The 13,479-nt window shown below is 36.6% G+C and overlaps 2 protein-coding genes across 2 annotated transcripts in view; both read left to right on the top strand.

Annotated features, from left to right (window-relative positions):
• Positions 1-13,479, top strand: part of LOC123037629 (kinesin-like protein KIN-14E) — a 247,382-nt gene that overhangs the window by 66,269 nt on the left and 167,634 nt on the right. The window lies entirely within an intron of this gene.
• On the top strand, positions 4,803-5,786 carry LOC123037646. The gene is made up of 2 exons (XM_044459308.1): positions 4,803-5,650; positions 5,715-5,786. Exons 1-2 carry the CDS (start codon positions 4,883-4,885, stop codon positions 5,724-5,726), a joined length of 780 nt encoding a protein of 259 aa, XP_044315243.1. The 5' UTR covers positions 4,803-4,882; the 3' UTR covers positions 5,727-5,786.

The raw sequence follows: 13,479 nt of genomic DNA, 5'->3' as shown, positions 1-13,479 counted from the left end.
ATCTTACTATTCCAGCTGTTTTAATGTCAGATCTAGATAATTCTACAGATTCTGATGATGGTTCAAGCATAATAGAGAATAAAATAAGGACCGATATCACAATGGCACAATCTAATATTAATTTTATTAATACAGCATCCAAGCTTATACCGGTGTTCGATGGTAAAGCTGAACATTTAACAAGTTTCATTGATGCATTACAAATAATAGAATCAATAAAAGGCGAACACGAACAATTAGCAGTCTCCATAATAAAAACAAAGCTAAAAGGTGTCGCCAGAAATCTTACCGGGAATGAAACAACAATAACTGAAGTCATTTCCAGATTAAAAACAACGTCAAAGGTGAAACTGTAGAAGTATTGTCAGCAAAACTGATGAACCTACAGCAACGCAATAAAACTGCTAACCAGTACACACAAGAGGTTGAGCAGATGACAAAAGCTTTAGAAGGTGCATATATAACAGACGGCTTACCCCTAGAGTTAGCCAGAAGCTATTCCACTCAGCATGCAGTTAAAGCAATGACTAAAAATTGTACAATCGATAAGGTAAAACTTATCATGCAAGCTGGTACATTCAATACGATGAACGATGCCGTATCAAAATTTGTAAATAGTTGCACAGAAGCAACCGGACAGCCAAACACTGTCCTATATTACAAAAATTATTCACAGCGCGGCGGAAACCGCGGACGTGGAAATTACAGAGGTAACTTTGGTAATCGTAATAATAATAATTACAACAATGGTAACCAATATAATAATGCTAATAACAACAGCAATGGTAACCAATACAATAATGGACGAGGCCACTATAGAGGAAACTATAGAGGCTGTGGCAACTCAAGTGGAGGCCACAACAATAATAACCAAGGTAATGTCCGAGTTACCAACAATACATCAGGTGATACATCGGGAAACTCACAAAACCCTTTAGAGACTCAACAGTAGAAAATGAAAGGGTTCATACCGTTAATCTCAGTCAGAACATATTTTTATCATTCAATCATGTGTCTACAGGAAAGAACTCGTCTTCTTAGTAGACGACATTAGCAGACATTTCAATAGTTAAAGAAAATTCGGATGTCTTTCATGAGACACAAGATAATTATATTATAGACATAAGAGGAATAAGTCAAGAGGTATCAAAATCCAAGGGGTTAACTTCTATTGAGATACAGACCACTAAGTACATAATCAAACACGATTTTCATATCGTGGACTTACATTTCGCTATCCATTGTGATGACATTTTAGGAATCGATTTTATAAAAAAATACAACTGTCAATTAGACTTCTTAAAATTTTCGATTTATGTTCCAATAACATACAGTTCTGGCAACAACTTAAGCCTTCTGCCAGCAAGATCCCAAGTTATTAGAAAAATTCAACTAAATTCACAAGAAGACAGTGTATTGATTTTAAATCAAGAAATTAAGCATGGTATTTATATAGTGTAGTAATAAGAACTATGTAAGCAATCCCTCCTAGTCAACTTGGCCAAAGTAGTTTTAAGTTAGTTATATTATATTTTGTGTGTAACCCTGAATTTATATATTGTATGTGCGATCCCTGGTAAAAAGTATCGATATGTTCATCGTTTTCTGCCATAGGCATAAAACGAAGGGAAAAAAGGAACATTCAAGAAAGCGTGGCCGTAGTGATCGGAAGCAAAAGGAGAATAAAATCAAGAACACTATAATTCAGAAGTGGTAACTGAACCTAAGCAAGTAAAATAGGCATATGTCTATTAACATGGCTTCACGCATTAATCTCGGCGAACTCAAATTGATCGAAATCAAAAGTTTCTGTGAAAAACTTGGCTTGTCCACAAAGGGAAACAAAGTTGCACTAATTGCGCAGTTAAGTGCGGTACTACCGTCTGAAATTGCTCCGGAGTTGTACTACGAAAAAGTGGAGTCTTCTGGTGAAATTGGTGCTGAGATGGCTGACGCCAAGGCAGTCAACAACAACAACGAAGACCAAGGCGGTGAGATGGCTGTCGCCAAGGCAGTCAACAACAACAACGAAGACCAAGGCGGTGAGATGGCTGTCGCCAAGGCAGTCAACAACAACAACGAAGACCAAGGCGGTGAGATGGCTGTCGCCAAGGCAGTCAACAACAACGAAGAACACGGCGAAGAAGAAGATGAAGACGTTTACGGCGACGAACTTAAGCTTGTCGAGGCGATTGATCGTGATGGCATTCAACTCGAAGGAAACGGCGTTCAACCAAACCCTTCAACTTTTAGCGTGCTACGAAGTGAGTTGGGTGGCAACGCTGCGGGCATGGAACAGGCGATGCAAAATTTACATTTCGAAAATGCTGACCGTCTTTTAAAGCCAGAAATGAATTTAAACACCGTCAAAGAGCTCCTCCCAGAATACAACGGCAGTGGCAACATAAACGAATGGTTGTTGATGGTTAAAAATGTTCGAAATGTGTTCAAAGTCAGTGATGACGTCATGCGTCCATTAATTTGCTCGCGTTTAAAGGGCAAGGCTAATTTTTGGCTGTTATCTCGCCCATCACTGTTGTCTGGAAGTATTGACCTGATTTTGGCACAATTAAAAATTGTTTTTGGAACCAAGGATAACGTATTGGAAATGCGACGCAAGTTTGAAAACCGCAAGTGGCAGTTCGGTGAGAAATTCGCCGTTTACTATTTTGACAAGCTTACTCTGGCACAAGACGTCGCTATGACTGTTCACGAACTAGTTCAGTATTTGATAGATGGCATACAAAATGTACAACTTAAAAACCAAGCGAAGTTACTACGTTTTGCAGTGCCTGCTGATGTGTTGGAAGCCTTTCAAGATGTAGAGAAACCCAAAGCTCCAGTACAACAAGGTAGGATGCAAGGTACGTCTTTACCAAACGCCCGATGGTAAAGCTGAACATTTAACAAGTTTCATTGATGCATTACAAATAAAGGTGAAACTGTAGAAGTATTGTCAGCAAAACTGATGAACCTACAGCAACGCAATAAAACTGCTAACCAGTACACACAAGAGGTTGAGCAGATGACAAAAGCTTTAGAAGGTGCATATATAACAGACGGCTTACCCCTAGAGTTAGCCAGAAGCTATTCCACTCAGCATGCAGTTAAAGCAATGACTAAAAATTGTACAATCGATAAGGTAAAACTTATCATGCAAGCTGGTACATTCAATACGATGAACGATGCCGTATCAAAATTTGTAAATAGTTGCACAGAAGCAACCGGACAGCCAAACACTGTCCTATATTACAAAAATTATTCACAGCGCGGCGGAAACCGCGGACGTGGAAATTACAGAGGTAACTTTGGTAATCGTAATAATAATAATTACAACAATGGTAACCAATATAATAATGCTAATAACAACAGCAATGGTAACCAATACAATAATGGACGAGGCCACTATAGAGGAAACTATAGAGGCTGTGGCAACTCAAGTGGAGGCCACAACAATAATAACCAAGGTAATGTCCGAGTTACCAACAATACATCAGGTGATACATCGGGAAACTCACAAAACCCTTTAGAGACTCAACAGTAGAAAATGAAAGGGTTCATACCGTTAATCTCAGTCAGAACATATTTTTATCATTCAATCATGTGTCTACAGGAAAAGAACTCGTCTTCTTAGTAGACGACATTAGCAGACATTTCAATAGTTAAAGAAAATTCGGATGTCTTTCATGAGACACAAGATAATTATATTATAGACATAAGAGGAATAAGTCAAGAGGTATCAAAATCCAAGGGGTTAACTTCTATTGAGATACAGACCACTAAGTACATAATCAAACACGATTTTCATATCGTGGACTTACATTTCGCTATCCATTGTGATGACATTTTAGGAATCGATTTTATAAAAAAATACAACTGTCAATTAGACTTCTTAAAATTTTCGATTTATGTTCCAATAACATACAGTTCTGGCAACAACTTAAGCCTTCTGCCAGCAAGATCCCAAGTTATTAGAAAAATTCAACTAAATTCACAAGAAGACAGTGTATTGATTTTAAATCAAGAAATTAAGCATGGTATTTATATAGTGTAGTAATAAGAACTATGTAAGCAATCCCTCCTAGTCAACTTGGCCAAAGTAGTTTTAAGTTAGTTATATTATATTTTGTGTGTAACCCTGAATTTATATATTGTATGTGCGATCCCTGGTAAAAAGTATCGATATGTTCATCGTTTTCTGCCATAGGCATAAAACGAAGGAAAAAAAGAACATTCAAGAAAGCGTGGCCGTAGTGATCGGAAGCAAAAGGAGAATAAAATCAAGAACACTATAATTCAGAAGTGGTAACTGAACCTAAGCAAGTAAAATAGGCATATGTCTATTAACATGGCTTCACGCATTAATCTCGGCGAACTCAAATTGATCGAAATCAAAAGTTTCTGTGAAAAACTTGGCTTGTCCACAAAGGGAAACAAAGTTGCACTAATTGCGCAGTTAAGTGCGGTACTACCGTCTGAAATTGCTCCGGAGTTGTACTACGAAAAAGTGGAGTCTTCTGGTGAAATTGGTGCTGAGATGGCTGACGCCAAGGCAGTCAACAACAACAACGAAGACCAAGGCGGTGAGATGGCTGTCGCCAAGGCAGTCAACAACAACAACGAAGACCAAGGCGGTGAGATGGCTGTCGCCAAGGCAGTCAACAACAACAACGAAGACCAAGGCGGTGAGATGGCTGTCGCCAAGGCAGTCAACAACAACGAAGAACACGGCGAAGAAGAAGATGAAGACGTTTACGGCGACGAACTTAAGCTTGTCGAGGCGATTGATCGTGATGGCATTCAACTCGAAGGAAACGGCGTTCAACCAAACCCTTCAACTTTTAGCGTGCTACGAAGTGAGTTGGGTGGCAACGCTGCGGGCATGGAACAGGCGATGCAAAATTTACATTTCGAAAATGCTGACCGTCTTTTAAAGCCAGAAATGAATTTAAACACCGTCAAAGAGCTCCTCCCAGAATACAACGGCAGTGGCAACATAAACGAATGGTTGTTGATGGTTAAAAATGTTCGAAATGTGTTCAAAGTCAGTGATGACGTCATGCGTCCATTAATTTGCTCGCGTTTAAAGGGCAAGGCTAATTTTTGGCTGTTATCTCGCCCATCACTGTTGTCTGGAAGTATTGACCTGATTTTGGCACAATTAAAAATTGTTTTTGGAACCAAGGATAACGTATTGGAAATGCGACGCAAGTTTGAAAACCGCAAGTGGCAGTTCGGTGAGAAATTCGCCGTTTACTATTTTGACAAGCTTACTCTGGCACAAGACGTCGCTATGACTGTTCACGAACTAGTTCAGTATTTGATAGATGGCATACAAAATGTACAACTTAAAAACCAAGCGAAGTTACTACGTTTTGCAGTGCCTGCTGATGTGTTGGAAGCCTTTCAAGATGTAGAGAAACCCAAAGCTCCAGTACAACAAGGTAGGATGCAAGGTACGTCTTTACCAAACGCCGTGACCCCGGAACAGAGGGTCATCAAATGCTTTAACTGTCACAGTTTTGGTCATCAGGCTAAGGAATGTCGCAAGCCAGTACGGGCTAATGGAGCTTGCTATGCCTGTGGAGAAGTTGGACACTTGGCGAGAGAGTGTTCATTGTACAAGAAGAAAGAGAATAACAACGAATATGTAAGAAATTTGAAAGTTCAATTTAAAAATACGATACATAATTCTAATAAATTGTATTCCATAGAGTGCCTCATAGATTCGGGAAGTCCCGTTTCGTTTCTAAAGAAATCCGCAGTTCCCAGTAACGTAATCATTGATAAAGACAAGTTGAATAATACATTCTATGGAATAAATGAAAGTAAACTAAATATAATTGGAAAAACAGTTTGTTTAATTATAAGTTTAAATAAAAACGTATTAATTGAATTATTGGTTGTAACTGATGAATCTGTAAGGTACTCAATGGTAGTAGGACGCGATTTTCTAAGTCTAAGTAATTTTAAACTTGTACAAGTAGTTAACGATGTTAACCATTTATCTGTTAAGCCAGTGGGTATACATTTAGTGGAAAAATTCGAAAGTGATTTATTAAACAAAGTAAAAGTCAATGTAGAGAAACAGGTAGATGTAGAGACAAAAGTAGAGAGCGATCTTGGAAACAATAACAAAGTAGAAGTCAACGTAGAGAAGCAGATAGAAGTAGAGAAAAGAGTAGAGAAGTCGAGCAAGCCCGAGGTAGCAAAATGTTTAGAAGTTGTAGCGGATACTAATGTTGAGGTCTATGAAGCTCTAGAGGACGATGTTGATACCAGATTAGACAAAATCGTTGCGAATGAAGAAAGTTACAAAGTGGATTCATTTGATAGAGATATGCTTAATATAAATGTTATTTGCGATGGTAAAGCGACGTATACGATAGGAAAATAGGTGAGCCAAGAAAATATAAGTAAGCTGAAGTGTTTGTTCAAGATATTTTACGAAGAAGCTGATCGTCCAATGGCACCTAAAATAAAATGTATAATGAAGATCACAATTGAAAGTGATAAACCGTTTCGGTGTCCCCCTCGAAGGCTGTCTTACGCAGAAAAGTCCGAAGTTCAAAAAATATTAGACGAGAATTTAGCCAATGGGTATATACGCCCAAGTGAATCCGAATATGTGTCGCCAATTGTTCTTGTAAAGAAAAAGACAGGAGAACTTAGAATGTGTGTCGATTATCGTCGTCTTAATAAGGTCACTCTTAAAGATAATTACCCGATTCCGTTAATTGACGATTTATTGGAAAGATTAGCGAATAAAAAATTCTTTTCGAAGCTTGATTTAAAAAACGGATTTCATCACGTGTTCATGGATGATAATTCTATTAAATATACATCTTTTACCACGCCACTAGGGCAGTTTGAATTTCTAAGAATGCCGTTTGGCTTGACGAATGCACCACCAACATTCCAAAGATTTATTAACAAGATATTTGCTGTTTGAGTTTGAGTTTGTATGAGCATTTCGAAGTTTTAAAGGAAGTTTTGAAACGTATAGTTGAAAACAAATTAGAGCTGAGACTTGATAAATGTGAATTCTTGCAATCATCCATTGATTACTTGGGATATACAGTCAATGGAGATGGGATAAAAGCGAACGAGACGGGTTTACAAGCAATTAGGTCTTTTCCAGTGCCTTTAAAAGTCAGTGAGGTCTCAAGCTTTATAGGGTTGTGCTCTTATTTTAGAAGATTTATTAAAGATTTTTCTATTATTGCAAAGCCACTTTACGATTTAACCAGAAAAGACAAGAAGTTTGTTTTTAGCAAAGAAGAACTAAATGCATTCACTATACTTAAGGAAAAGTTAATAGAAGCTCCAATTTTAGCAATATATGATCCAAGAGATGAGACGGAGTTGCACTGTGATGCAAGCTCATTAGGTTATGGCGCAATATTATTACAAAGAAAAAGGGATAACAAATTTCACCCTGTCTTTTATTTTTCGAAACGTACAACCGATGTAGAGTCAAGATACCACAGTTTCGAATTGGAAACCTTAGCAATAATAAACGCATTAAAAAGATTTCGAGTTTATGTACAAGGAATTAGATTCAAAATCGTAACTGATTGCAATTCGTTAACTTTGACTTTAAATAAAAAAGAAATAAACCCCCGTATAGCAAGATGGGCTTTAGAGCTTCAAAACTATGACTACGAGCTTGAGCACAGGTCGGGAAAAAAAATGCAACATGTGGATGCACTTAGTCGAAGTAATAGCATTCTCGTAGTTGAAACAAATACTTTCGAAGAAAATCTAATTATATGTCAGGGAAGAGATGAAAATATAAATAGAGTTAAAGAAATGTTATTAAATCAAGAGGATGAGCACTATGAATTACGAAATGGTGTCGTGTACAAGAAAAGTAACGATAGGCTACTGTTTTGTGTTCCACAATCAATGGAAGAAAATGTTCTGTACAAATACCATGACGAAATGGGGCATGTAGGAATTGACAAAGTAGCGGACCTTATCAATAAGAGTTATTGGTTTCCATGTATAAGAAAGAAAGTTGAGATTCACATAAAGAACTGCTTAAAGCATTTTCTAATAAAACAGGTAAAACTGAGGGTTTTTTACATCCCATTCCGAAAGGAACAAGTCCGTTTGAAGTCATTCACATTGACCACTATGGTTCGATAAATAGCAAGGAAACGAATAAGAAGCACATACTAGTAATAATTGACGCATGTACAAAATTCACCAGATTATATCCAACAAAAACAACTAGTTCCAGAGAAGCAATCGAAGCGTTAGAAAACTATTTCAGATCGTACAGTAGACCTAAAAACATAATATCTGATCGAGGCAGCTGTTTTACATCAAAGGAATTTGAGGAATTTGTTGTACAAAACAATGTAAGACATATTAAAGTAGCAACAGCTTCGCCACAAGCTAACGGACAAGTAGAAAGAGTCAATAGAGATTTAGGTCCAATGATAGCAAAGTTAACAGATGTAGAGAATAATCAAGCATGGCACAAAGTTTTAGACAAAGTAGAGTTTACAATGAATAATACAAAAAACCGAAGTTTAAATCAATACCCAAGCGTAATGTTGTTTGGGGTTAGGCAGAAGGGTTGTTATATTGATAGTTTAAAAGAAAATTTTATTGATGAGAGTCAAGAAATTTTGCACAAAGACCTAAACGAAATACGACTACAAGCTGATATATGCCAGAAAAAATCGCAAGGATATAACAAAAACTATGTTGATTCAAAACGACAAAAGCCGCAAATATTTTTTGAGGGAGATTATGTTGTTGTAAGAAATTTCAATTCGCAGCAGGGTGTGTCCAGTAAGTTAATTCCCAAATTTAAAGGGCCTTATGTTGTGTCCAAGGTGTTAGATAATGATAGGTACTTTATTGAAGATGTAGAGAACTTTCAGCAGTCCCAAGTGCCATATTCTGGTATATGGGCGGTGCATAATATGAAACCCTGGCTTAATGGAAAAGAAAAAATTGATGTTCATGAAAGTTCAGATATAAAAGATAAGGAAATGAATCCTACGGAGGAAATTGGCAATACAAATAATATTATTGTAAACAGTAATACTGGAAATAATAGTAAAAACATAGATATAAACGACAATTGTAAAACAAATAAATATGGCCAAAGTAGCATTGTTACTAGAAGTAAGTCAACGAGTATCGGGAGATCCTCATAGTCAGGACGGCCGAATTGTAGTAATAAGAACTATGTAAGCAATCCCTCCTAGTCAACTTGGCCAAAGTAGTTTTAAGTTAGTTATATTATATTTTGTGTGTAACCCTGAATTTATATATTGTATGTGCGATCCCTGGTAAAAAGTATCGATATGTTCATCGTTTTCTGCCATAGGCATAAAACGAAGGGAAAAAAGGAACATTCAAGAAAGCGTGGCCGTAGTGATCGGAAGCAAAAGGAGAATAAAATCAAGAACACTATAATAGCAACTACCATAGCAACATCTAAAAACGCTTTCATAAGACTACTTAATACCACAAATAAAGATCAAGTAGTCAGTACAAATAATGTAGATTATGAATCACTTTCGAACTACGATGTAGTCAAAACTAATCTAGAAAATAGAGAAAAGTCTGTATTATCTCAACTTTCAAAAAACTTCCCTCCACAATTCAAGTCACAGCTTTCAAGTCTATGCACACAATATAATGATATATTCGGATTGGAAACCGAACCAATAAGTACGAATAATTTTTATAAACAAAAACTGAGATTAAAGGTCATCATCCACCAGTGTATATAAAAAATTACAGAAGCCCACACAGTCAAGTGAACGAAATTCAAAAACAAGTCGGAAAATTGATCAAAGACGGGATTGTTGAACCATCTGTATCTGAATATAATAGCCCATTGTTACTTGTTCCTACAAAACCATCTCCAGGTTCGCAACGAAAGAAATGGCGATTAGTGATTGACTATCGTCAAATTAATAACAAAATTTTGTCCGATAAATTTCCACTCCCAAGAATTGATGATATTTTGGACCAACTGGGAAGAGCAAAATATTTTTCATGCCTTTTCATCCCGAAAAAAATTCAAGGGATATAACGTCATTTTCAACGAGCAAAGGCTCGTATCGCTTCACGCGATTACCTTTCGGATTAAAAATAGAGCCTAATTCATTTCAGAGAATGGTGACTATTGCATTCTCTGGATTAGAACCTTCACAAGCACTCCTTTATATGGATGATTTGATAGTTATAGGTTGTTCCGAAAAACATATGCTTAAAAACTTAACAGACGTTTTTAAGAAATGTAGGAAATACAATCTAATGTTACATCCAGAAAAATGTTAATTTTTTATGCATGAGGGGACTTTTCTCGGTCATAAATAAAGGAATACTTCCAGACGAAAAGAAATACGATGTCATTATGAACTATCCAGTCCCACATGATGCGAACAGCGCTAGACGTTTCATAGCATTTTGTAATTATTATAGGCGTTTTATTAAAAATTTCGCCGAATATTCACGGCACATAACAAGATTATGTAAAAAGAATGTTACTTTTGAATGGACAGATGAATTCCAAAACGCATTCCAATATTTAAAAACAAAACTAATGGAACAAGTAAACAAGCATGTGGAGCGGCTTTAACTCAAAACCATAACGGACTCCAACTTCCCATCGCATATGCATCGAGAGCTTTTACTAAGGGAGAAAGTAATAAATGTACAAGTGAGCAGGAATTAGCTGCAATATTACATTTTCGACCATATATTTATGAAAATCACTTTGCAATTAAAACAGATCACAGACCATTAATATACCTATTTTCAATGATAAATCCGAGTTCTAAACTGACACGTATGAGGCTAGAGTTAGAAGAGTATGATTTTACAGTTGAATATCTAAAGGGAAAAGACAATTATGTAGCTGATGCTGTATCAAGAATAACCATTAAAGATCTGCAAAATATTACTGGAAATATAAAAAAAGTTACTACTAGATATCAAAATAGACTGAAAATCCGCGCGGAAAACAAAGAAATAGAATTGCCTAAACAATCTATAGAGAAAGCTTCTAAGCCCAACGTATACGAAGTCATAAACAATGACGAAGTACGTAAAGTAGTGACCTTGCATGTAAAAAATATGATAAGTTTATTTAAACATGGCAGAAAAATTACTGCGAGATATGAGGTAAGCGATTTATATACCAATGGCATCCTAGACTTAGGTCAATTTTTCCAAAGGCTTGAAATGCAAGCCGGTATACATAAAGTCATCCAACTAAAAATGGCACCGTGGGAAAATATCTTTGAACATGTTTTAATAGAAATTTTTAAAAAAAAATGGGCAATAAGATATTGAATATATTAAGAGTAGCGCTACTCAACCCGGTGGCGCTTATAGAAAAACAAGATGAGAAAGTAGCTATACTGTCTAAATTCCATGACGATCCCATACAAAAAGCTAACAAAAAGCTTGGCCAAGGTCAAAAGACATTATTTTTGGAAAAGTATGACTCGAGATATTACTGAGTACATACGAAAATGACAGAAATGCCAAAAAGCTAAAATAACTAAGCACAATAAGACTCCATTGATACTAATTGATACGCCTACAAATGCTTTCGACAGAGTGATAGTGGACACTATTGGTCCATTTCCAAAATCAGAAACTGGCAATGAATATGCAGTCACTCTAATATGTGACCTAACTAAATACTTAGTAGCCATACCAGTTCCAAATAAGAACGCGAACACTGTCGCTAAAGCAATTTTTGAATCATTCATTCTGAAGTACGGTCCAATGAAGACGTTCATTACGGACATGGGTACAGAGTATAAGAATTTAATTATAAATGATTTGTGCAAATGCCTAAAAAATGAAAATTTAACATCATACAAAAGAGCTAGAGTAATAATAGAAGAAAATAAGAAAAATAATAAAATACTATATGATCAGAAAATAAACAACATAGATATATCAGTAGGTGATCAAGTCCTTTTAAGAAATTTAAGAAACAGGTCCTAAGTTAGATTATCAATATACAGGTCCGTATAAAGTAACGGAAATAGGAGAAAGAAATAACATTATAATAATGAATAATAAAAACAAAAAACAAAAAGTTCATAAGGATAGATTAAAAACGTTTATTTCATAATTGCATTTAGCATGGCCATGCTTAGAAATACTTCTCTCTTAAATAAGAATACTATTTATCAATTCCATTCTCTTTATATCAAAAAAAAAATTTTTTTTTTAAATTTTTAAAAAAATGTAATAAAAAAATTATTATTATTCCTTTAAGTAAAATATACCAATAAAATAACTTCATAATATATTACGTTATTTTTCAAAAGGAGGGAGATGTAGTATGCGCATATATTGAATATCTACTGTACCAAGAGTACTTGACGCAAACACACTGTAACACTTTGTTGCAGTGCATTCATAAAGGCCCGGTCAAAAAACTAAGTGGCCGAACACGAGTCGATCGGCGCGCTCACAGAAAGTGCAAGTGTCAGCATTCTGTTACACACGCCGGCCGAACTCAAGTGCATGCATATACCCTCGCGCTCCAGCTTAAGAGAGCATATTTTAATACATATAACATATATATACATAGCCGTCTCTCTGCCGTCCAAATGTAGGCAGCGCAGCTACGAGACTTAGGCTTACTTAGAACCTAAGGGAAATTGTAAGAATCAGACACAACTCGACGTTGGTAGCGGCACTAATGCTGCTCCAGCCTTTTAAATAAAGACCTTTAAAGAAACAAATTAAACTGAGTGTTCTCAAGGGCAAGGGTATAAAACTCTCGGTGGAGGCATTTTATGATGACATTTCTAACACGCACAAAGCATTGTGTCATATCATCGATAGGACCGAGACTGACCCTACGGCCCTACAAACAAAAAATAACTTGTTTAGAGGCTTTTGTTTCAGGATTAAAAGGCAACTTAGGTAGTGCTGTTCGGAGTAAGGAGCCGAACACATTGTGAAGGCTTATGAGATAGCTGTCTCAGGACACGAGAAGCAAATAGATCGACTAACCCTTTTAACTCCGGGTATTACGGGAGACAACAGTATCAGGGTTATAATAGAAACAGGGGATAAAACAGTTATTATTCGAGAGGGAATACTGGGTTTAACGACCGGTACAGGCAGCAGGGAATGCTCAGTAATAATAGACAAGAGAACTACAGGTGGAATAAAGAGGAGACAAGTGGTAATAGGCGCCAAGATGACCAGTCGACTGGGAGTAGTTCGGGCTTCGGCAGACGGGCAATTATGCCAAAGCAGGAAGTTGCGGAATGTTCCCCGTCAGGGTCAAGAAACTCAAAGCAATGGCAGTCCGGCCACTCAAAAAGGGGGAAAATAAATGCAATGGAAAAGGAAGCTGACCAAGAGCTCTGTAACATTGTAGATGAAGAGGACTTTCGCCAGAGTGCCTCGGGAAGCAAACAGGGTTCATAAGAAGGGACACCCATAAGTCAGTGCTGCCTTACGTTGTGA

Source organism: Drosophila rhopaloa, unplaced genomic scaffold (genome assembly GCF_018152115.1).
Source record: "Drosophila rhopaloa isolate 14029-0021.01 unplaced genomic scaffold, ASM1815211v1 contig_190, whole genome shotgun sequence".
In the NCBI taxonomy this organism is placed as follows: domain Eukaryota; kingdom Metazoa; phylum Arthropoda; class Insecta; order Diptera; family Drosophilidae; genus Drosophila; species Drosophila rhopaloa.
Note: the sequence above shows the minus strand (reverse complement) of the source record. Positions and strands in the feature narration are given on the sequence as shown.